A 23,045-nucleotide genomic window follows, 5' to 3' on the forward strand; every position below is an offset into this window, starting at 1 on the left:
GTAAAGGATGCCTGACTTGTACAAAGCGCAAAGTGAAATGCGGTAAGTAGAGCATTGCGTTGCGGATCAACATCTCGCTACATTGCCACTCCGACGAAAACCTCACTTTCCGAGCCCGACCAGGTCCAACCTTGCTCTTACGAAACAACGACTGACTAGCCTGTGCAGACGAGGCTAGGCCGATATGCGAACGCTGCCGCACCGGTTTTCACAAATGCTTAGGATACAATGAGCCTCGCATTTTCGTCAATTCCGGACCTGGGTTGCATAATCCCAGGAGCGAGCCATCTGCCGGCTCTCGCCCCTTACCTAGCGCGTTTCAGCAGCAAAAGTCAAAGGCATCTCCTTTACAGTCTTTTTCGGGATCCTCCGCTTTGGTACATTACCCAAAGACATCAACGATTCGATCGGACTCGCTCACCGTGGGCAATTTTTCAGGATTGAGAATCATGCCCGATTCCCGAATTCCACCGATGATGAAGCTGGATGGTTTCCGCGACGGCATTGTCATTTCTCATCTGCTTGTCAAATTTCGGGCCATCATAGAAGGGAACACGCCTGAGTCGACAGATGCGCCTACGTTTACAGACATATTCTTAGTGGGGAATCATCAGTCAACAGCGTACATCTCTGGACTAAGTGTGGCAGAGGCGTTATTCGGGCGCCTGCATGGCGATGACGCACTGATCCGGCATTCCGCCATCTTGTACGGGCGAGGACTGAAGCGACTGCAGTTTGACCTTCAAAACATAGAGAAAGAGGAAATCAGGGCTCATTCCTACATGAATCTCTGGAGTTCAATATTTCTCGGCATGTACGAGATGATGACGGCATCGACACCGATGAACTGGTTAGAACACTCGCGCGGCCTCTCTGCTTTGGTAAGGGCTTTGACGATCCCAAAATTGGCGTTGTGGGACCTAACTGTTCTAATAGATGCAATCGATTGGTCCATATGCTTTTCAAGAGACGTCTGCTCGGCGGTTATTCTACTCAAACCGACTCTTTATTGTTTGTCGCCCCTCCTTCAAACAATGATTTCCAATTAAATTTTTTTCAGGCAACTGCTGGTATCGCGACAAAGAAACGAACGTTTCTGGAAGATTATGAATGGAAAACAATACCGTGGGCAGCATTGGATCCGCTACCGAGGCCCGTCACCATCCTGCTGCAGGACATCTTTTGCGACATTCCTGGCTTCATGGAAGATGCCGTGCGCCTGGGTCCTTGTTCGTCGGAAGAGAGATCTCCCGCGCTGGGTGATTTGCAGACTAAGATCATCAATGCATACATGGCAACGGATTCTCTTCGCTGGGTCTGGGAGGAAGAATATCCGAATGCATGTTGGGAAGTCCCAGTGACAGCCGGGTTGACGCATGAGTCAGGTGAGTCCAGTCCGTTGCCATTTACAACGATGCTGCACTTCTCTGATTTCGATCGCGCCATTGACGTAATCTACTTCAACGTGATACGTCTTCTGGTGTGTGAGCTAGCAGATGAAGCCGGACTGTCGCCTGAGGCCCTCCTACAAAGCTCCAGCGTAGACACCACCACCACAGGACCGTTTTCAAATGCAATACTCCCCCCTGGTCGGGGAGGTGTCCAAGATTTTGCTCTAGAAATCTGCCGCACAGTGCAGTATCTGGTACATGGTGATACTGACAGCTTGGGTACTCTGGTTCTGATGTTTCCTCTTCGCGTGGCATCTCATCACCTGCAACATCAACCCTCTGTTCTGAAATGGATCAGCTGGATACTTGCAAAGTTTACTGCAAAGAAGGGCTTTAAATTGGGTGAGTATGTTCTGGATATGACTTCAGTCAAGTGATTCGAAGTGCCGTATTGCGACAAAGAACATGTCCAAATCTTGCACGTATTACCGGACTCACAATCGGATCGCATGCTGCGATAAATTGGCGACTGAGCTCAAATGCAGGTATCAATGTAACTCGAGTACTTTAAGAGCAATAAAGTTAAAAGTCACTTATTTTAAGCGACCTGCCTCTTTTGCCAGTGTGTGAAATTTATGACCTTGGCCTAAACTTGTTTAGGCGTTGCCAATTTGCCAGCAAACTTTGCCAACCAACTAACATAATTCACTCGAGAGCAAGTGCCTGGTGTGTAAACTTATCAGCATTGCACACGAGTCGCGAAACAGCGGCGCTCTTCAAGTCACGAATGGCCATTGTTATCTGAATGTGAGTGCTCAATGAATCAAGTCAAGATAAGTATGGTGCGACAGAATTCCAACCATGCACGGTTCGCAACGGAATATGGTTCGGACAGTTCCGAAGCATCAGCATTGACCCCAAACCAACTAGCGAATGTGGCGTGAGCGGGGAGCGTACCTGGCAATGCCGATGCTTGCCACCTAACAGGCGGGGTAGAACTTCCGACCACGGCGGGCGGGTTGGTGCTCCTTGTGAGAACAAAGGATTCAGATTTACGCAAGCATGACTCTTCTCTTTCATCTCTGATACATGGCCAGAGTCGAGTTACTCAAATCCAGAAACTGAGCTTTTCGTCGCATTCTCTGGTAGTCTTGCTCTCTTATACCTTGTCCACACACACACACAACTTTGACGCTGACTAGTTTGGTGTTAGTTACCCTCTGCAATAGGCAATGTCAGCCAAGAATGGCAACCACCAAAAGGGTGCTCAAAGCTCTGAAGAGGGCATTGAGTATGATTCAGAACCGCAAGTCTAGCCATTTACTTGCCTGTCAGAACGGATTCGGGACGAATACTGACTTCTGAGAAAGGCTGAACCGTGCCGTCACCCCCACTACTACCAACGAAGCCAGAATGAGACTGAAGATGGACCTTTTCCTCATCCCTCTTGTCAGCCTTATTTACTGTATGAGCTCATCACAAGCCGTAGCATCTGTCATCTGCTGATCTCGTAAATCATTCAAGTACTCGCTTTTATCGACCGGTCTAATATCGGTAGGTCTTCTGCTAAGCCAGCAGCGTTGTTGAGAGCCCAGCTAATGCCAATATAGGCAATGCTGCTATTGCTGGTCTGCTGGAAGACCTGAATATGCATGGCTTTGACCTCAATGTGTCGCTATCCATATTTTTCGTGTCTTATATTCTATTCGAAATTCCGGCCAACCTCCTGTGCAAATGGATCGGCCCTGCGTGGTTCCTTCCGAGCGCTATTCTGGGCTTTGGAGTTCTCACAATCTGCACGGGATTGGTAAAATCTTTCTCTGCCCTGTGCGGGGTTCGGTTTGTTCTTGGAATTTTTGAGGCTGGAATTATGCCCGCGCTTGTCTATTATCTTTCTCGCTGGTACACCCATAGCGAACTGACTTTCCGCGTGTCGCTGTTCATCATTTCAGCGTCGCTGGCTGGGGCGTTTGGTGGTCTTCTTGCGTCCGCCATCCTGTCAATCTCGCATCTTGGCAGCCTGCATTCATGGAGACTCATTTTCGTGATCGAAGGTATGCAAGTAGTCTGCAATCCCCTCTGCTTCTCTAACTTGTTGACAGGTTTGGCATCCTGTCTGCTGGGCTTAATCTGCTTTTTCGCTCTACCTGACCGTCCTGAAACCGCGATTTGGCTGTCCACGGAAGAGAAGCTCTTGGCCAAGACTAGACTGGACGCGGAGAGGTACACTACTGACGAATCGGACTCCAAGTTCAGCTGGGCAAAAGTTCGACTGGGTATTCTCAATCCCGTTGTTCTGACCACTACGCTCATTTTTTTACTCAACAGCATTACTGTGTATGGTGTTTCTTTTTTTCTCCCAACCATTGTCAAAACAATTTTTCCAGAGAAATCTACCCGGATCCAGCAGCTCTTGACCGTCCCACCCTATTTTGTCGGGGCCTTGGCCTGCGCATTGACAAGCTTCTGGAGCTGGAAAGCGCAGCAGCGTGGAGTCTTCATGATCTTCTGCGCGCCATTGACCGTTGTTGGATACATTATGTTCTTGGCGACGACGAATCAGCATCTTCGCTACGGGGCGACATTTTTGCCGTTTCTCGGTATATTTACATACGGAGCGTTGACCAACTCCCATGTGGCAGCAAATGTAGCCTCAGACACGGCTCGGACTGCTGCGATTGCTGTCAACGTCATGGGCTGCAACATCGGTGGCCTGGTGTCGGCATGGGCATATGTACCCTCTGACTCTCCCAATTACCGGATTGGAAATGGGTTGAATCTAGCTGCGCAAGCGGCCATGATCGCGATTGCGATAGGCCTCTATTATTGGATCGAGTATGATAACAAACGACGTGATCAGAGGGAAGAAACCGAGCCGGGAGAATTCGATAGTCAAGACATGGACACACTGGACTGGAAGCATCCCAATTTTAGATGGCGCAAATAAGTAGTGAACTTGTAGGTGGTATATAGGGTAAGTCACCTTGAAATTGATCTGATATGAAATTAGCAGAAGCCTTGGTGATACCTTCCTAATTGGCAAGAAATAATACCTAATCGCAGAGCTGGGTATCCTCCGATCGAAGAAGTGTCGGGAGCATGTACGATATTGCTCTAGTCGCGTGCTCTGCCCTACTTGAATTTTTTTTTTGACGCTGTCGTGTGCCTCTGGATGGTCAGCCAACAACCAGCCTCGGCATTGGAACTCTACTAAAGTTTGGCGTGGTAAAACCCCGCATCTGCTCTCTGCGAAAAGTTGGTTGATGATCACGTATTCTTGACCATTCAACAACGGTCACGACCATGGCAGGAAGAAGACTTTTATTGGCGCCACTTATCGTCGTAGCGGTGGCAATTCTTGCCGGCTACATCGATTTACGCAAGATATATCGGACTTTGCGCATCACCGGTGTGCTGAGGACGGTCGAATGTACCATCACAAACGAGGGGCTGCAATCACTTCAAATACCCGACACGCCATATTGTGAAGACTTGCATCATCACGCAGCTAGTGGGCTGCTTTTCACAGCCTGCGAGGGTTCATCGGAAGCTAGACACTCTTGGTTTCCACCTCTTACCATCTTTGAAGATGCAAGCAAGGCAGCGCAAGCTCCGGGATCTATCACCGTCATTGACCCCCAGGTGTGTTATTACTATTCAACGCAGGCATGTTGCAGTCATGTTAACATGACTAGACTATGAAAGCGAAGCGTCTTTCACTCGAAGGATTTCCTGGACCATTCGTTACTCATGGCATCGACATCATTGATGATCCCAAGTCAAAGCCCGGGGAAGCTGTTTTCGTTTTTGCAGTCAACCATCGACCGAACAAAGTCAAAGGTCCGCTGATACCAAAGGCCGACTCAGTGATCGAGCTGTTCCACCATAAGATTGGAACAAGCACTGCACGGCATATCCGCACGATCAAGCACAATTTGGTACAAACGCCGAATGATATTCTGGCGTTGTCTCCCACGTCCTTTCTCGTCACGAATGACCATTTTTACCGTGAAGGCTTCATGCGCATCATTGAAGATGTGTACTCGGGTGCAACGTGGTCGAACACCATCCATGTTGAATTCAGAACCAGCACGACCGAGCAGGATGAGACGGCTCACGTCGAAGCAAACGTAGCTCTCACAGGTCTGCACAACAATAACGGTCTTGGTCGGGGCAGGACATCCGACGAGGTGGTTATCGTCAGCGCTGCGAGCGGCGAGGTCTATTTTGGCGCGCTGCAGAAAACTGCTGGCCAAGTCGCTATCAATGTGACTGACACATTCCAGGCCGATTCAACCTTGGACAACCCATTCTACTTTGTAGATCCATATGCCAATGCCACTTTTGATGCTAGCGGCTTCATCCTCGCGGGTCTTTCAAAGGCTGTCGACCTTGCTCACAATAGCAAACTTGTCGATGCAAGAGATGGAGTGATGGTATGGCACCTACAGGACCGCTCCTCACGCGGCACGAAGGAAGGCAAAAGCAAGTGGGAAGCCAGACTCCTGCTTCAAGACAACGCAGACTATATCAGGACCGCAAGTGCTGCCGTCCTTGTTCCTGCAGACCCCGCGCAGAACAATGGTCAGCGACAGGCTTGGCTTTTCGTTACTGGCTTCATGTCCAGGAACATTCTGGCTGTGAAAATCGGGCTATAACTAGCACCGAGAGAGGAAGGTGGCATGGTGAGTGGTGAGAATCCATCGGCGCCATGGTGGGCCGCCTGGATGTGTCATCTGATGGAGCCTTGCAGTGGCCTTCTGACTACGCCGGGGCCATCGAGTGATGGCCAAAGCCCGACAAGTGGGGGGAACAAGAGTTGAGTTCAGTGTTTGTTCGGCCAATGGGTGTGTCTCGAGAGTAGCAGCATCATTATTCCGTTAGCAAGCAGCAAGTAACTGGCTGAAACTGAGGGGAGTTTTCTCGGCCAAATAGCCCCCTGCACGCGCCACCTGTTCTGCAGGTTCGGGCCTTCCAGTAAGGATGCAGGCACACCAGTCAGCCCCCTAGGTTGGATCGGGTTGGTCCTCTTCCAACTTTTATTAGATGTGCTGTGTATGTACCGTGATATCTAGTAAGCTATAAGAGCTCTCCGGAGTGGCAACACATTCTCGATCATACAAATTGATTCTACATATTTGATATCACAATATGAAGGCTAATATTCTGGTTGCTGTCGCGCTTTCCTCCGTCGTATTCGCGGCACCAGAGGTCTACGCGGGTGTTGAGAAGGACTTTCTCAAGGACCTGACCAGACTTGAATACAGCAACAACTTGCCCATCGCCGAAGCAATTGCCAATATTGAACGCCGGGAGGCGGTATGGCCAATCAAAGACAACCGCAATCTTCATTACAACTCCAACAGCAGGATGCCGATCGCCATGGCCATGCCAGAACAACATGCGGCGACGGCCGACCGTCGCGAGGCTTCCGATCCCATCAAAGACAATCGCAACTTGCATTACAATGTCAACAACAAAATGCCGATCGTGTCAAATAACTAAAACGTCGCGTCAATTGTCCACGACGTTGGTCCACCTGTCAGTGTTTTTCCGCTGCGAGCTATGCGAACTCGTCACTGACTTGCATCAGATAAACGACATCAGAGTTGTATATAACGAGATTCACACGTACATATCATATATAGAAGTGTATACTTTCAACTGATTTACGATACTTACTACATACTTGCCAGTTTGTGAGCGTGCCTCCCCAAGTGTAATTGTTTAGTGGGTAAAGCCCAGAAATGGCAGCGTGCTCGCTAGCTTGTAGTAGCTCGATACCGAGCACCCGGCGGAGAATAAACAGGAGGAAGCAAATACTGAAACTTGAATCTCGTATTTCGAGTAGTAAAGTCATCCGTTTCATCACTTTCGTCATGTCATGGTGTGGCTAGACGAGGAACACGGTGTTCGGTCAAACAGTGTGTTGCCCTGGTTGCAGGACAGACATTTTGGCGATCACTTGTACTGCGGCACGACCATATAGCCAATATGCTTAGCCAATAAGCCGATAGTTTTTGCGGGGTGCTTAGTCTACCGAGTTGCAGCCTCGGTTGTTATCGAGGCCCTTGGATTTATTATTGGGAAGGCTGTCCATCGCTACGAATTTTATTCATCGCACATAGCATTGAAACCGAGTAACGCTGCATTCTTTAACTCAACCATGGCGCCGGACACCAAACTAGAGCTAAGCAAGCATATCCCCTGGAGTGAACCTGCCTGGTATTCGTCGCTTCGATCTCCGTACTACAATGAAAGCCATCGTCAACTACGGGACAACATACGCCGATACATAGACGAAAACGTGCTTCCGTATGCTTTTGAATGGGAGGAAAAGGGCGAAGCACCAGTTGAGGCCTCCAAGGCTTGGCTGAAATCGGGAATTGGTCTGGATGACATCCCGGTCCAGTATCGACCAGCAGGCGTGCCCAACTTGTCGGGATTGCCTCCGGGCCAGCTCGATGCTTTCCACATGCTCATCATTGCTGATGAGACGTCGAGAATCGAAGGCGGCGTTGGAATCGCACTGGGGGGAGCATCTTCCATTGGCGCGCCGCCGGTAATTCATTTTGGCACGGAAGAGCAAAAGTCCAAGTGGCTACCAGGCCTATTTACCAAGGAAACAAGCTTCTGTCTCGGAATTACGGAGCCCACAGGCGGTTCAGATGTTGCACAATTGAGAACGACTGCCGAGAAAACTCCTGATGGCAAGTTCTACGTTGTCAATGGTGTCAAGAAGTGGATTACTGGCTCGCCTTGGGCCAGCCACATGACAACGGCGGTTAGGACTGGTGCCGAAGGCGCACAGGGCATTTCGGTTCTCGTCATACCGATGGATTTGCCAGGAATTACCGTCGATAAGATTCAAAATAGTGGACAAAATGCCGGAGGCGCATCGTTTGTGGATCTCGACAATGTCAAGGTGCCGGTTGAGAACTTGATCGGCAAGGAAAACCAAGGCTTCTCCATCATCATGCGAAATTTCAATCGCGAGCGCTTTCTGCTTGCCGTCCAGTGCAACCGCAAGAGCCGCACATGCTTGGCCCTGGCATTCCAGTACGCCATGCAGAGACAGACCTTTGGCAAACCTCTGATGCAGTACCAGGTCATCAGGAGAAAGCTGACCGAAGTCGCGCACCGAGTCGAGGCCCACTGGGCGTGGATGGAGCAGCTGGCATACCACATCGGAACATCGCCAGAAGGGTGGCAGAGCCCGGATGTCGCGGGCCGACTGGCCCTGCTCAAAGTCCAAGGCGGCCAAATGGTCGAGCTCGCTGCTCGCGAAGCGCAGCAAATTTTTGGAGGTGCTGGATACCAGAGGAGCGGCCCAGGAGCCACCGTGGAACAAATCAGTCGCGACTTGCGGATGCTGGTAAGTTGGGAGATCGGACACAATAAAGAGAGGCACCGGAAATCACAAACTAACTTTTCCGATTTAGGTTGTTGGCGGTGGCAGTGAAGAAATTATGGCCGATCTTGCCATGCGGCAGGAACTCATGATGGCCAAAGCAAAACTCAAACTATGAAAAAGCAACATATTCAACAAGCTAGTAGAAACTGCATCGTTGAGGAGTGAGTGCACACTGGCGACATCCATAGTTTCGGCAGAAAGGCCCAATGTACTATAAATACCATCTTTCAACTGGGTATGGCTGGTGCGGTCCTCATCTAGTTATGATGGCCCTAAGCTACATCTTCCTTCGCTTACATGACATTTTAACGCTCTCTCTCGGCTCTCCCCATGTCTCGAAGGAAAAGCGTAGCCAATCCACGCATGAAAAGCATTATAGCACGGAATAGTTGCCCCATCGGACCTGTTGTCTCCGCTCATGACATGTTCACGTGGTACCATTGCCCTAAAGTTCAAATTTTGTTTCCGGGGGATCATTGAATATTTCTGTATCGCCTAGCAAGCACTGCATCGGGTTCTCCAGCTCTCTGCTTCGTTGACCCTGTGCCCAGAGTGTGGAGAGACTGTCTCTGCCCTTCGTGTTTTCAACGTCGGCGCCAACGCTGCCGCCATCAACCCCAGAGATGTGACTTCCGCGAGGCAGTAATTAGCTGAGATTACTGATCATATTGAAGGAACGATCATTACCGCCCAGAGCTTCAGTGGAAATATTCAGCCTATTATCGACGAGTGCAAGTCAAGGAGCGGGAATGTAAAGGATTATTGATAAGAAACTTATTCAGCGGCTTTTAGCCGCTCAGCGATCTCATATGCACCGCCCCCGTGTCCAAACATGGCCTGTACGTCGCGCACCAGGATCTCTGGTCTTTCATATGCAGCAAAGTGACCGCCTTCTTGATGCCGCATCTGGAACACAATAGGTCCGAGTGATTTGCAAAAAGACAGCGGTATGGGGGAGATATCTCGGGGAAAGGATGAAATGCCAAGCGGCACAGGAATATACCCCATCGACTTCTTTGCATCCTCACTCTTCGCGTGCCTCGCCTCGTAATAAATTTGAGCGCTTGCTGCGGGGCCGGCCTTTGAGAATTGATAGATTGATACCCATGTTAAAATTTCATCATCGGTCCAGGGGTAGTTGTCTGTCCATTCTGTGAGCTTCTCGTAGATCCACGCCAGCAAACCGACAGGCGAATCGGCCAGCGAGTAGCCAATTGTCAGGGGCTTGGTGCTCTGCTCAGCCATATAGCCAGATCCTTCTTTAAGATACCAACCGAGTCGTGCCAGTCCGTCGATTTCCTGCTTGTTGAACCACCCCAAGAGTTTGTACAATCCGAACCAACCTGCCGAGGCAACAGTGGGTTGGATCATCTGCATGTTGACATGTGAAGCTAGGCAGAAATCAGGAAACTGCATGCCGACAGAACGCGTGATGAAAAATCCCCAGTCACCACCTTGGGTGGCTATATAATCGCCATGTTAGACACAGTCAGCAACGTTATTCGAAGGAGAATTGCTTACCGTATTTGTTGTAGCCCAAATTTAGCATGACCTGGTGTATTGCCTGAGCGTATTGGGCGATGCTGAATCCCTTGCCCTTGACCTTGTCGGAGAAACCGTAATTTGGCAATGATGGAGCTACGACGTGAAAGGATGGCCCATCTGTGGCATTTGTTAAGAGTGGCAGTATTTTGCAGACTTCCAGAAAGCTCCCAGGCCCTACAATTGAGAGTTAGTTTCAGCTGTAGCACTTCTGCACCGGTTAGACATACATCCGTGACAAAAGAGGAGAGGAATGCTGTCATGTCGGCTGCTGCGTTGGTGGATGAAGTGAATCTCCAGGTCACCGAAGCCGTCGATGTTGACGCGTGTGGTGAACTGAGGCAATTTGTTCAACTTTGCTTCTTGCGCACGCCAATTGAAGCCATTTCTCCAGTATTCAGCTAGTCGTTTTATTTCGGACCGAGATGCGCCATATTTATCGATGTTTGAGAAGTCTACTTCCTCGGGAAAAGTCGCAAGGCTGAGCTTCTTGTGCAAGGTTTCCAAGCTTTCCTGCGGAATCGCTATCTTGAAGGGCCGGATTTGATTGTTAACCATTGCGCCAGCGGAGCGTCATATGTTTCTGAAGGGTGAATGGTTGAGAGAAGTTTTGCCCGCATTCGGACGAGTTGTTGCTCGATGTATATAAGTTGAAGCATTGCAGTGCGCTTGCATTCTATTTATGGAGTCTGTAGCGGCATTCTCCATTCTCCAGGCGTGGTGTAGTCTGCGCCCAACAACCGGCATGTTGCTTTGTTTCCGCTCCGTTCACGCCTTGCCGATCTGTCCGTTCACCGCTTATAGCATGCTTTACTGGCGAACTGGGTACTCGGCAATCTTGGCGGCGCAACGAGGGAAAGAAGAAGGAGAAGAAAATGGAAAATTAAGAGAACAGGCAGATCCAAGATGATAGAAAATGAAAGAATATAGGAAGGCAGGGAGAGAACAGCACAAGAAGAAAGGGAACAATCTAAGGCGACAAATAGGTTAGAGCAGCGGGGTGATTAAACCCACTGGTGATATTGATGCCTGTGCTACAACAGGCATTTAGTATACTGTGAGCTTCAATACCGCGCATCCCAGATATCTCCGTCATCAGGCAAGTAAGCACACAAGGTGTCGGTAACTTAGTCCACGTTCACAGACGCGGCGTAAGATTTTCTTATCCATTTCATGGAAATAGAAAGAGCCGAGCAACGAATGTCTCCGAATGCCCTAATGAGAAAACCCCCTAGTCAGGGTATTGTAGCTGCTCAGCAGTACGGATTAGTCCTGTCAAAGAAGCGGGACTTGATGACCACTCGGCGAATGCTACAAGAAGGCATACACACATAGCTTCACCCGGCGACTTTTTTGTCAGAAGAATCAGATTCTTGAGCATTGAAACTATAAAAGCATGGAAACAGCCACTACTGTGGGAGATTTGCACCCCTGCGGCCAAGTCCATACAGGAGTTGTTGTATTTCGCGTCAGCGCCCTCCACATCCACCACCATGTTAGCTGGTTCAGCGCTACAAGCAGCTCCTGTCAGCACCAGGACTAAGAGGTTTACCAACCTCTTTTCCCTTTTCTGCATAGTTTTTGCAGTAGCCAACATTCTCCCCCTGGCTTCCGCTGAAGATGCCGAAATCGAAAACATAAAGACCGAGTGTGTTCGATACCCAAAGGAGCAACATGATGTTCTCATTTATGGCTGCACTACCGCTGGTATCATCGCCGGTATCCAGGTGCACCGCATGAATCGAACGGTAGCGCTTGTTTGCCCGGAGAAGCATCTAGGCGGTATGACGACATCTGGCCTCGGTTGGACAGATTCTAAGCATGGCAGTGCCATTGGAGGCATTGCAAAAGAGTTTTACGAAAAGATTTATTCTCACTATCAGTCTGACACGGCTTGGAATCGAGAGACGAGACAGCAGTATAGAAATCGCAAGATCACTGCGCAGCCTGGACCAGCTATTGATGATAAAAACAAAGTACAATGGACATTTGAGCCGCATGTTGCAGAGAAGATACTGGAGGACTGGATGAAGGCTGGTAAAATCGAGATACACCGCGGCGACCCCCTGGATCGCTCAAAAGGCAGCGTCACCCTGAAGGGAGATCAAATCATTTCCTTCACAACAAAGTCGGGGAAAAAATGGAGAGCATCGATTTTCATCGATGCCAGCTATGAGGGAGACTTGATGGCTGCTGCCGGAATTCCGTTCAGGCTCGGCAGTGAAAGCGAAAGCGACTTCGGAGAGTCCCTTGCGGGCATCCAAATCCAGGAAACTTCATCATATTGGAAACTAGACCCATACGTGAAAAAGGGAGATCCAAATAGTGGGCTACTGAGAGGAATTGAGCGTACTATTCCAGCGAGCCACAGGAAGAATGGTGCCTCGGATGTCGGCCGATTGCAGCCGTTCAATTATCGTCTCAGCCTCACACAGCAAAAAGACAACCAAATTCCTTTCTTCAAACCGGCTTCATATGACGAGAGAGACCACGAGCTACTGCTACGGTTCATTGAGGCTAGCAACCACACGGAATTCTTCACGCAACAGCTGATGCCAAATCTAAAAACAGATTCGAACTCGAAAAACGCCGTGAGTACGGATCTGATGGGTGGAAATTACAATCACAGCGAGCAAACAACATATCTGAGTGTCTCCGACACCGAACGCGCTGCCATGACGCAGAAGCACAAGATTTACACACAGGGATTTTTCTGGACATTAGCAAACCATCCTCGTGTGCCCAAGTCGATAAGAGACTCCGTCAAGAGCTTTGGGTATGCGAAAGACGAATGGGTGAGCAACAACAACTGGCCCTATGAGATATATATTCGAGAAGGAAGACGCATGAAAGCAGAATATACAATGACGCAAAGCGACGTTCAGCAGCCAAAGAAACTGAACGACAGCATCGTGGGTCTCGGCTCCTACACCCTAGATGTGCATGAGGTGGAAAGAATCGTCATTGACAATGTCGTCTATAACGAGGGACTTGTTCATACACCGATCGCGAGACCTTTTCCTATCTGGTACAAAAGTCTCGTGCCAGAGAGAAATGGATTGAAGAACTTTATTAACCCTATTACTTTGGGCAGTACGCATGTTGCCTTTGCGAGCATCAGGATGGAGCCGACGTACATGATCATGGCACAGAGCGGAGCCACAGCCGCTGTACAAGCACTGGAACAGTGTGTTGCAGTGCAGAACGTCGACAGAAAGAAGTTGAGCGACAGGTTGAATCAGGATCACCAGAAGATTAGGTGGTAGATTCTGTCAGTAGTATGAGATGTGTTTCCGACAGTAGCTTCTGTATTGGGAGACTTTGCTCACAGGACTGGGTTGAGCCAAGACGCCTTGCAACTTGCTTTGACAGTTTCATTCCTAAATATAGTCCGTACGCCAGACAATAATTTTTTATGATGATTCTCATTCTGAATACCCCCGGATTGCTTTCCATTCTCGAACATATTTACTATTCATGTTATTAGCTATTTTCGTCAGATTCTCCGCCTTCAGCGCCACGGAAAGCGCACTTAAAGAACTACAGTGGCGCATAGAATACTGCTCATTCCCGCGCACAATGCAACCACTTTCCCTGCCTCGGACTTTTCACAGCACCAATATCCTGGCATATACAGTCCCTAGTTCTTCAGGCTTGACGAGTTGCCAACTGGCTTCCAGCCAATTTTTTATAGGACGCAGCAGAAGCTGCCCTGGCTTTCTTACCCCAAATCAGCAATGCAACTGGCAGAAGCAAAATGGCGAAACAAAAACAAGATACTACAATATTGACGTTGCGAACCCCGGCTTTCTGGATCCAGGGCGTGAGGCCAAAGAGAATACCAATTGAAGCAGCGTTGCGCACGAATACAACCCCAACCATGGCAGAGCCAATGATCTGTGATTGAAAAAAAAATGTTAGAAGTTGGTCAGAGAAGAGCCATTTGGGATAACCATACTTCTTGGTAGCTGTCCATTGCGTAAGACAGAGCTGCATCATTAATGACATTTATGCCGAAGCCAAATAACCCCAGTCCAATGGCGATCAGTGGCCAGGGGCCACCCTGCAGGGTGCGTTAATGACGAAGCTCATCTTTCTTGAATGCAAGCTATTCACTCACGTAGCTAATTGTTAGTCCGCTCAGCAAAACACCACCAGGGCATACGACTGCCATAGGTAGTGCAAGCCACAGGCGCATCTCGGGCTCGAATATGCCACCATTCCGTTTCGACAGCCAGAGTATCAGTAAATCATTTCCATAGCCGCCGAATACTAACGAGGGGATTGAGGTCACAAACAAGGCAAGATTGATGAGACCAACGGCAGACGCAGTAAAGTTGTATGGCGGCTCAAACAAGTAAATGGACATGACGGAAGAAATGACTGCGAAGGCGATAGAGAGAGTACCAAACGTGACTGCTGCGTATGCAACCGCGGCAAATTTAAACAAAGGAATGAGGGGTCTATAAAAGTCTCTCCAGATTGAACCCTTGGTTTCGGTAACGAGAGCAAGCCGCTGGAGATAGGTCTTTCGGTGAACTGAATTATCGTCGTCGCAGACGCGTTGAAGCTCATGATCTTGGTAATTGGCTGTGTCTGATGAGCGATGCTTGCCCCTTTGAAAAGAGGAAGTGGCGTTGGCTTGATAACGTGTCGGCATCAAGTACTTGGATTCCTCGAAGAAGAAGACGACCAAAACAAGATTGGCGGCGAAGAGCACAACGCACCACCACCACATCCATCTCCATCCTTGACCGTCGACGACGTAGCCGGAGGCCACAGGCCCGAGTGTAGCGCCGGCAGTTTGCGCAAATAAGAACCAGCCATTCATCGCCGCATGCTGATGAACAAAATACACGTCTGAGATGGTGACTTGTGCAATGATTTCGCTGATGGCGCCGCCGAGGCCGGTGAGAAGGTTGCCCGCGATGAAATCGCCCTCATTTCGAGTGAGCGCGGTCAAAACACAGGCAGCTAGCTGCAGAACAGCACTGAACAGATAAACAGGCCGTCTTCCATACTTGTACACCAGAGGTACGAAGAATATACAGCCACAGGCCAGGCCCACGTAATTGTAAGCCACACTTGCATTCAAGAAATTTGGGGTAAACTTGAGCTCCTGCTGATATGCTTGCCATGCCGCGCCGCCAATATCCAGCTGGACAAAGGTGAGGAATACGTAAAAATTGACGAGTGTGAAGTGAAGAGTCTTTCTTCGAAAAGACCAGTTGAGAGGGTCGTCTGGGTCGGTGGTAGGGACCGGATGGAGACTCAGCGATGGTGTAGATTCGTCGGCTTCGCGATTAGGGAGACTTTGCGTTGGTTATCCTGCGCATGAATTTTTTTTGGGGGGCCTGATGAAACATATAAGCTCACATCCTCTGAGAATGACGGTTCCTGGAGCCCAAAATGGCTGCACATCATCGGTGGCCGACTCTGCTTGATGCCTCATGATGCTAGGCAGCTACTTGTTCTCATACCGGAAAGGCAATACACTGAAGACGAAAAATGATGTTGCTTCGAAAGGCCCATTTACTTTCTGGCGACACAAGGCCTTTATGATGGCGAGCCAAAGCAAAGAAGAGTCGCTACTGAGCACCTTTGGGGGGCGCGTTGGCCAGACGAGACATCATATTGAGCGGCAAAACCTTCTGCCGGCATGCATCACGGCAAAATAATAAAAAATCAAACAAAAATTACTCCGAGACAGGTGTCACGCCAGGCCACGGCTGAGCCGGCATTTTGCGTAGTTAATAACATGATCAAGACGTGATGCAGAAAAGCCCGATCCCAAATCTTTTTACATCTCTGATGACCGTCATCGTTAACTAATGAGTACCTACTTAGCTAATTAGCAGTCTGATTTTTGGCCAGACTAGCGAGTGCGGTTAGCCGTCCTAGTGCTGAAGCCAGTGAAGTCGCACTGCTACAGGGTATGCAAGCGTTTGCGCTGGATTACCTGCGGATGATGGCTTTGACAGTGGCTGAAATCTCTATTCAAGAATGGAAAGAAAGAAAAAAAATGAAAAATGTAGAATGCTGGCAGAGCACTGAAACCCATCCTATGAGAGTTTTCTTAAATTGGCGGCTGATGAACGCTGTTAAGCCAACAGCCAAACATTTATGCGCCGCGTCCTAACAAATACAGGGGATGAGAGCCTCGGTGACCCCTTTACCATGCTTTTCAGGTGTTGAGTGAACCCGTTTTTATGAGAAGCCTCAGCAGAGTGGCAAGCCACCCACCGTCACAGCCACCGCAACATTATTACACTGCTATGGGCGCCGCTGGTGGGTGCGGGTGTGAGGCTGGCGTACCAGTAGGTTGAGGGGAGGAGAGATCCGCAAATCCCACACTACATCATCACTTAGCGATCTCTTGGTTTACAATGGCTAGGCACAAATCCTTTACTGAGGCAGGTGCCTTAAGAAGGTTAGGTGTTTTGCCCCTGTGGCGGAGCCTCATCGCTCCGCCAACTAAGCTGGATGCCACTGGCGAATACGTCACTTGTCAGCCTTATACATATGGTCCCTTCTCATTGATAAAAAGGCCCGTAAGCCGCACCGTGAGACTGGGATTCGGTCAGGGTTGACACTCAACAATTACGCTCTCATTCATCTTGCCGATAAAGCACCACCGCCAGCATGCCTTGTGCGAGATCTGAAGGATCACCAGCTCTCAGTATTGCCCTCACTGGGCCACACAAGCCCTTCTTTCAAGCTGGGGATACCATCATTGGTAAAGTTGTGCGTCTACAGCACATTGTCGCCCCCGAGTGTCAAGTCACCATCCGGCTTCTGGGCCGTGCCAAAACAAAAATCGTTGTCACGCGCAGTAATGGCAACGGCGGCACACGGCACGATACCTATCGGAGTCGATACAACTTCTTTGGCTACCACGCTCCAGAAACCTTGCAACTCCTCCATTCAGGGCCGCTGCACGTTTCCAACGACCAAGCAGACGCCGCAGAGTTCCCCTTTGCCATAGAGATACCGAAATGCCCGAGTGCACACCTTTCTCGCGAAGCTGAGCGAAACAGCTTCCTGCCTACAGATGCCGCCTCGGTCGCTACACACTTGCTGCCGCCCTCGTACGCATCATACCATCACCACAAGGAAGGCTATGTAGAATACTGGCTTGAGGCATATCTGACACCCAGCTGCGGGACGAACAACAAGGCCGTCACCCCAGCCCAATCCACTCAGCCTATTCTTCTGGGTGCGCCACCTACGCTGGAGCCCGCACCAAAAATGGTGAAAACTTTGGTGGCACCAGCACATTCTATTACCTCTTATAAGCTTATTCCCGGAATGGAGGAAGTTGAGCTTTCATTCAAGCAGAAAAGCAAGCAATTTTTCCACACTTCCAGTGTCCCATCCCTCTCATATTCGATAAGTGTGGGCATTCCCGTCGTAATGCAGCTCCAGTCCAACGATACCATCCCGCTTACTTTGCGCCTGTCGCCAACCGCAACTGGTACTAGTGAGGACGTGCGCAAAACCACACAAAAAGCCACTATAAACTACATCACATTGCACCTTAAAACTTATACCGTCATTCGCGCGGGCGAGCATTTTCTTGGAGGCGCACGCGAAGCATGCACCTCCGACAATCTAGACCTTCACTTTGACCATGCTCTCAAGTCACTGCCAGAGCCAATGGTTGTCGATATTGACCCAGACGGCGATCGCATCGATCTCGGAGCCTTATTTGATATACGTTTGTATGAATCAGGACTCTACAGTGGCAATGAGAGGCTGACAAGCAATTGTTTTGCACCGCCAATCACCCCTAGCTTCCTGACATATAATATGAAAGTCATTCACGCGCTGAAAGTTGCAATTAGCGTCACTGTTTGTGGAAAAGAACACTCCGATACCTTCAAATTCGAAACGACAATCATGCCGCCTACGACCGCCCCAACACCTCAAGTTGTGTCCAAGGTCGCGACTCAGGTCGCGGTTGAACCCGCGCCACCACCATCGTTCGCTGAAGCGACGCAGGAGACTGTGGCTGACCGGGGCGATCCGCCCGATTACAAGCCTGAACTAGAACCGCCAGTGAGAGTAGATGGGAACGCAATGTCTCACGAGCGCGATCGGTGAACAGCTTAATCAGTAATGGAAGAGAAAGCTAAAACGGAGCAGTCTGAGTCACTCAAATGAGCCAGGTGGAAATTTTCAGGTATGGAATTCAATACACATCGCTTCGCGACACCGAAACAAAGCACACGTCAATTAAAGAAAAAAAAAATTGCGATTTTCGTCTGCCTTCTTTGATACGGCTGCAAGGAATGGATTGTGATGGTGTAAAAGTCCAATGTATTGATAAGATGGCTCATTTGCGCGCTCAGACTTCAAGTACACCGTGCATTAACATATCCCGCGATTTCTCGTCGCGACTATATTTGAACCCCGCTTGCAATGAAACAATCTTTATGCACGTGGCACTCCTGCCAAGAGACAATGACGGAATTGAGGAGGTGGCAGACTGCCGGAATGGCAACAATATGTGACCCATGGACAAGCTCATGTGATTAGGCGCGAGCAAACTCGAGAGCACTTGCCTCCCTCCTCTCAGACCGCGTCCTGGTTGGGCATTTTCCTCTGTCCCGACATGGGGCCATGAAGGGCACTGCACAATACGCACATGACTACCATCGCCCGAGCAATTAAGCGTATCAGGACAGCCTTCCCCTCCTCGCCCATTGCTTTTGTTAGCACTCATGAATTTCACCAACTGGGCAGGTGACCCCCAAGGATAGGTTTCTGATCCAACACTATGCACCGATCGACGACAGCCAACGCTGAACTCGCCTAGCGCTCCCCGCATTGTTTCCTTGTTTCGGCGTCACGGTCGGTGAAATGCACTGGTCGCTTGGTGGGGCGAAGCTTTTCTTCCAGATTGAAAGATCCCTACAAGCAGTTGCGTTGACGGGAACGAGACGGAACGTTGGAACGAGACATCATATGATGCTTTTCAGTCAGGCCACTCACATTCCACGTCATAACTCATGGGATAAGACTGTTAGCCAGCCAGCCACCCCAAGTAGTCAGTAGATAATAGGGTTAGGAACCTTGCTGGTCGCTGTTTGTGTCCCGCGTGTGTGACATCGTGTTCCTGCCATGCAAGTCGGTAGGCAGGGAGCGAGCCACCCTTGGATTGTTCAGACTGACCCCCAGTATCGGAGAAACTCTAAATTTGACCTGTGCGCCGAACAATTCAATAAATATGTCCATGATTGAAACGAAGGAGAACCTGCTTTTGTTTCTTTCGTGCCAATTGCTCGTTCTCTCTGTGGCCTAGCATGATTGTACCAGTATGTGTAGACTAGCAAAAATACAGACAACGTACTCACACGATAGCAGACTACTGGATTGGCTGTGGCCTTTGTGCTTTTGGGAAGCGCGTTCGCATCAAAAACAAGAGTTGCCAGAGCTTTGCGCCAATACGATGTTGACTATTCTAGCTCTGTACGAATTCGAGATGGCGGCATTGGCACCAAATCTTCGTACAGCACTGCCTTTCCCGGAGTTTCTTGGGATCTCGACAATTGGCGCTTGACGAGCTCGGTCATGGACCAAGGGCACTATCAATCGCGTGGCTCTGTGTCCAACGGATATATAGGTATCAACTCAGCAAGTATTGGGCCTTTTTTTGAGATAGATGTACCAGTGAATGGCGATAATCTCAATGGATGGCCACTGTTTTCTCGCCGACAAACTTTTGCCGGGGTTTCCGGCTTCTGGGATTTGCAGAATGGAGGAGAAAGCTTCATTTCGGGTATTCCACATTGGGCAGGAATTGTTCTCGATCTCGGCAATGGCACATTTCTCGATTCCGGGGTCGAAAGTGCTACAATTTCCAACTATTCCACCACGTTTGACTACAAGGCTGGCGTTTTGTCTTGGGACTATACATGGTCTCCCCAAGGCTACCCGGCTACATTTAAGGTACAGTTCCAAGTATTTACTCACAAACTGGATATCAACGTCGGCGTGGTGCGCATGCTTGTCGAACCGTCCGCGGATGTGAGCGCGACCATCGTCAACGTCCTGGAAGGTACCTGCGCTGTTCGATCGACGTTTCTTGAGTCTGGATTGGAAGAAGACTTCATTTACTCCGCCGTTCATCCTCTTGGGCTTCCCAACACACCCGCCTACGTTTTTGCGACACTTGGTTTTAATCCTGGGCGTAATGCTGAATCGACGGGAACTACCCATAATGAGCCATACATTCAAGCTAGCGACTCTAGCATCGGGCGGAAATATAGCGCTAAGCTGAAAGCCAACCAACGCATGCAAATCACAAAATATGTTGGCATTGCATCCAGTGATGCTTTCGAAAATCCGAAAGATCGGGCGAAGACTGCCGCTCAACAAGCTAGTAAACAAGGTTTCGATAGTCTTCTCCGATCGCACGTTTCAGAATGGGCACATGTTATGCCTGATCAGTTTGTTGACGACTTCCGTCTCGATAGCGGCGTCCTGCCCGATGACCCGTCGATCATCGACGATTCAATCATGTCCGTTGTCAACCCTTTCTATCTTCTTCAGAATACCATCGGAGAAAATGCTATAGCAATATCATCCGGTAACTCTCTCAATCAAAACAGCATTTCAGTTGGCGGACTGGGATCCGAAACATATGCTGGCATGATATTTTGGGACGCCGAGACCTGGATGCAGCCGGGCCTCGTGGCAACATTCCCTGTTGCCGCCAAAACCATCGCTAGCTATCGAGTAGCTCACTACGAGCAGGCGAAGCGAAATGCACAGATGGGAGCTGGCACTTCTAAGGGCGGAATCGCTATGCCGGAAGATGCCGCCTTGTACTCTTGGACGAGCGGCCGTTTTGGGAATTGTACTGGCACCGGCGCTTGTTGGGATTACGAATACCATATCAATGGTGATATTGGATTGGCACTGATAAACCAGTGGGTCGCTTCTGGTGACGATGCCACTTTCGAGAATTCTTATTTTCCAGTGATTGATTCCATCGCCAGAGGCTTTTCTAGCATCCTTCAGCCGAACGGAAGCAACTGGACACTCACAGACATGACGGACCCCGACGAGTATGCAAACCATATTGATGCTGGTGGGTACACCATGCCGCTCATTTCCCAGATTCTTCGATACTCCAACCAGTTCAGGCAGCAATTCGGCCTCGAGCCTGATACAATGTGGGAGGAAATGGCAAATACCATCGTGTTCCTGAGAGAAAACAACATCACACTCGAGTATACGACGATGGACGATAATGTAGTAGTCAAGCAAGCTGATGTCGTCTTGGACACGTACCCCCTGCATTACACTCACAACTACGGACCTGAGGACTCCTTGAACGATCTAGATTATGTGAGCATCTTTTGACAACTCAATACACTTATAGCATCCGCTAACATCGCGCTATAGTATGCCGCTAAGCAGTCCGCGGATGGCCCTGCGATGACATACGCAATATTTTCCATCGTGGCCAACCAGGTTTCTCCGTCTGGCTGTTCCGCTCACACCTATGCCCGGTACTCATTTTCTCCCTATATCAGAAGTCCCTTCTACCAGCTGTCGGAGCAGATTGTCGATAATGCAAACGCAAATGGCGGCACACACCCGGGATTTCCGTTCCTGACTGGCCATGGTGGAGCTAACCAAGTTACACTGTTTGGCTACTTGGGATTGCGATATTTGCCTGATGACCAGCTCCACGTGGATCCAAGCCTGCCACCACAGATTCCACAGTTGAAATACCGAATATTCTACTGGCGCGGATGGCCAATCGCAGCATCCTCTACATATGAACATACAACGCTGGCAAGAGCCACTAAGATCAAGCCACTCGATACAGCCGACCAGCGGTACAAAGGCGCGGCAATTCCCGTCAACGCCGGTACCGCGAATAGGAAGCTATATCACCTTTCCGCTGATGGCAGCGCAATTACTATTCCGAATCGAAAAATTGGCGACATCAAAACCGCACAGGGCAATATCGCGCAATGCCAGCCGGTAAAGTCCAGTCAGAGTATCGTCCCCGGCCAGTTCCCCGAAGGTGCTGTTGACGGCGCTAGGTCGACCAAGTGGCAACCAGCTTCTGCCACCGAGCTGAGCTCTATTACTGTGAGAATCCGAGACAGCGATAGAGGGAAGAACATTATCGGTTGCTCATTTGACTGGGCACAGTTGCCGCCGGACAGTTTGACGGTGACGTTTCACGACGAGGCCACGGCAGCGCGAAACAGCGCGAACAGCCAGCACTTCACAGTGCAAATTTCGTCGCCCTACAGAAAGGATGGTGTTGGCCCTAATCGTCCCAGCATCCCGCGGAGTAATACAACCGAAGTCAAGTTCAATACTCCTATTGCAGCGCCTAAGTTTGCTACATTATTTGTGCAGGGCAATCAAGGCCAGACCCAAGCTGGCGCGACCGTTGCCGAGTGGGCCATAATTATCGACGCTTGATAGGACAGCTCTCACGCTTGCTGGATTGAGAGTTGTGAATCTGCGTGTTGAAGTTCACCGCAAGTGCCCGAGGAGCGAGCGCAGACTTCAATGCACACGAGCAGCAGGGAAGTGATTACCACACTATCTGGCAGCAAGCAGGCCATCTGATGGCTATAAATATATCATGATCTGGTTTGTGCAATAAAGCTTCAACATGTGCTCGACCTGTGTGCTTCTTTTTGCAGGGTGATGATCAATGCTGC

At 49.7% G+C, this 23,045-nt stretch overlaps 9 protein-coding genes across 9 annotated transcripts; 7 read left to right on the plus strand and 2 right to left on the minus strand.

The window, feature by feature from the left end:
- Positions 1-449: 449 nt before the first annotated feature.
- Positions 450-4,338, plus strand: V2A60_005870 (uncharacterized protein; the record flags this gene model as incomplete). The annotated part of the gene is made up of 5 exons (XM_083257168.1): positions 450-881; positions 937-1,011; positions 1,061-1,385; positions 3,002-3,445; positions 3,494-4,338. The coding sequence occupies 5 exons, from the start codon at positions 450-452 to the stop codon at positions 4,336-4,338; spliced, it is 2,121 nt and encodes a 706-aa protein (XP_083113294.1).
- Positions 4,339-4,694: 356 nt separating this feature from the next.
- V2A60_005871 (uncharacterized protein) lies at positions 4,695-6,049 on the plus strand (the record flags this gene model as incomplete). The annotated part of the gene is made up of 2 exons (XM_083257169.1): positions 4,695-5,033; positions 5,087-6,049. The coding sequence occupies 2 exons, from the start codon at positions 4,695-4,697 to the stop codon at positions 6,047-6,049; spliced, it is 1,302 nt and encodes a 433-aa protein (XP_083113295.1).
- Positions 6,050-6,542: 493 nt separating this feature from the next.
- Positions 6,543-6,896, plus strand: V2A60_005872 (uncharacterized protein; the record flags this gene model as incomplete). Its single annotated transcript, XM_083257170.1, has 1 exon — positions 6,543-6,896. One exon carries the CDS (start codon positions 6,543-6,545, stop codon positions 6,894-6,896), a length of 354 nt encoding a protein of 117 aa, XP_083113296.1.
- A 661-nt stretch (positions 6,897-7,557) lies between these two features.
- On the plus strand, positions 7,558-8,920 carry V2A60_005873 (acyl-CoA dehydrogenase/oxidase; the record flags this gene model as incomplete). Its single annotated transcript, XM_083257171.1, has 2 exons — positions 7,558-8,766; positions 8,834-8,920. 2 exons carry the CDS (start codon positions 7,558-7,560, stop codon positions 8,918-8,920), a joined length of 1,296 nt encoding a protein of 431 aa, XP_083113297.1.
- Positions 8,921-9,579: 659 nt separating this feature from the next.
- Positions 9,580-10,905, minus strand: V2A60_005874 (epoxide hydrolase family protein; the record flags this gene model as incomplete). Its single annotated transcript, XM_083257172.1, has 3 exons — positions 9,580-10,268; positions 10,327-10,524; positions 10,578-10,905. The coding sequence occupies 3 exons, from the start codon at positions 10,903-10,905 to the stop codon at positions 9,580-9,582; spliced, it is 1,215 nt and encodes a 404-aa protein (XP_083113298.1).
- A 935-nt stretch (positions 10,906-11,840) lies between these two features.
- V2A60_005875 (FAD-dependent oxidoreductase) lies at positions 11,841-13,613 on the plus strand (the record flags this gene model as incomplete). Its single annotated transcript, XM_083257173.1, has 1 exon — positions 11,841-13,613. The coding sequence occupies one exon, from the start codon at positions 11,841-11,843 to the stop codon at positions 13,611-13,613; it is 1,773 nt and encodes a 590-aa protein (XP_083113299.1).
- A 202-nt stretch (positions 13,614-13,815) lies between these two features.
- Positions 13,816-15,799, minus strand: V2A60_005876 (uncharacterized protein; the record flags this gene model as incomplete). The annotated part of the gene is made up of 5 exons (XM_083257174.1): positions 13,816-13,818; positions 14,131-14,244; positions 14,306-14,410; positions 14,468-15,642; positions 15,724-15,799. The coding sequence occupies 5 exons, from the start codon at positions 15,797-15,799 to the stop codon at positions 13,816-13,818; spliced, it is 1,473 nt and encodes a 490-aa protein (XP_083113300.1).
- Positions 15,800-16,989: 1,190 nt separating this feature from the next.
- Positions 16,990-18,450, plus strand: V2A60_005877 (uncharacterized protein; the record flags this gene model as incomplete). Its single annotated transcript, XM_083257175.1, has 1 exon — positions 16,990-18,450. One exon carries the CDS (start codon positions 16,990-16,992, stop codon positions 18,448-18,450), a length of 1,461 nt encoding a protein of 486 aa, XP_083113301.1.
- A 1,202-nt stretch (positions 18,451-19,652) lies between these two features.
- V2A60_005878 (alpha,alpha-trehalase ATH1) lies at positions 19,653-22,800 on the plus strand (the record flags this gene model as incomplete). Its single annotated transcript, XM_083257176.1, has 3 exons — positions 19,653-19,664; positions 19,714-21,702; positions 21,760-22,800. The coding sequence occupies 3 exons, from the start codon at positions 19,653-19,655 to the stop codon at positions 22,798-22,800; spliced, it is 3,042 nt and encodes a 1,013-aa protein (XP_083113302.1).
- Positions 22,801-23,045: the final 245 nt, after the last annotated feature.

Source organism: Cordyceps javanica, chromosome 3, assembly GCF_051103115.1.
Source record: "Cordyceps javanica chromosome 3, complete sequence".
Taxonomy (NCBI): Eukaryota; Fungi; Ascomycota; class Sordariomycetes; order Hypocreales; family Cordycipitaceae; genus Cordyceps; species Cordyceps javanica.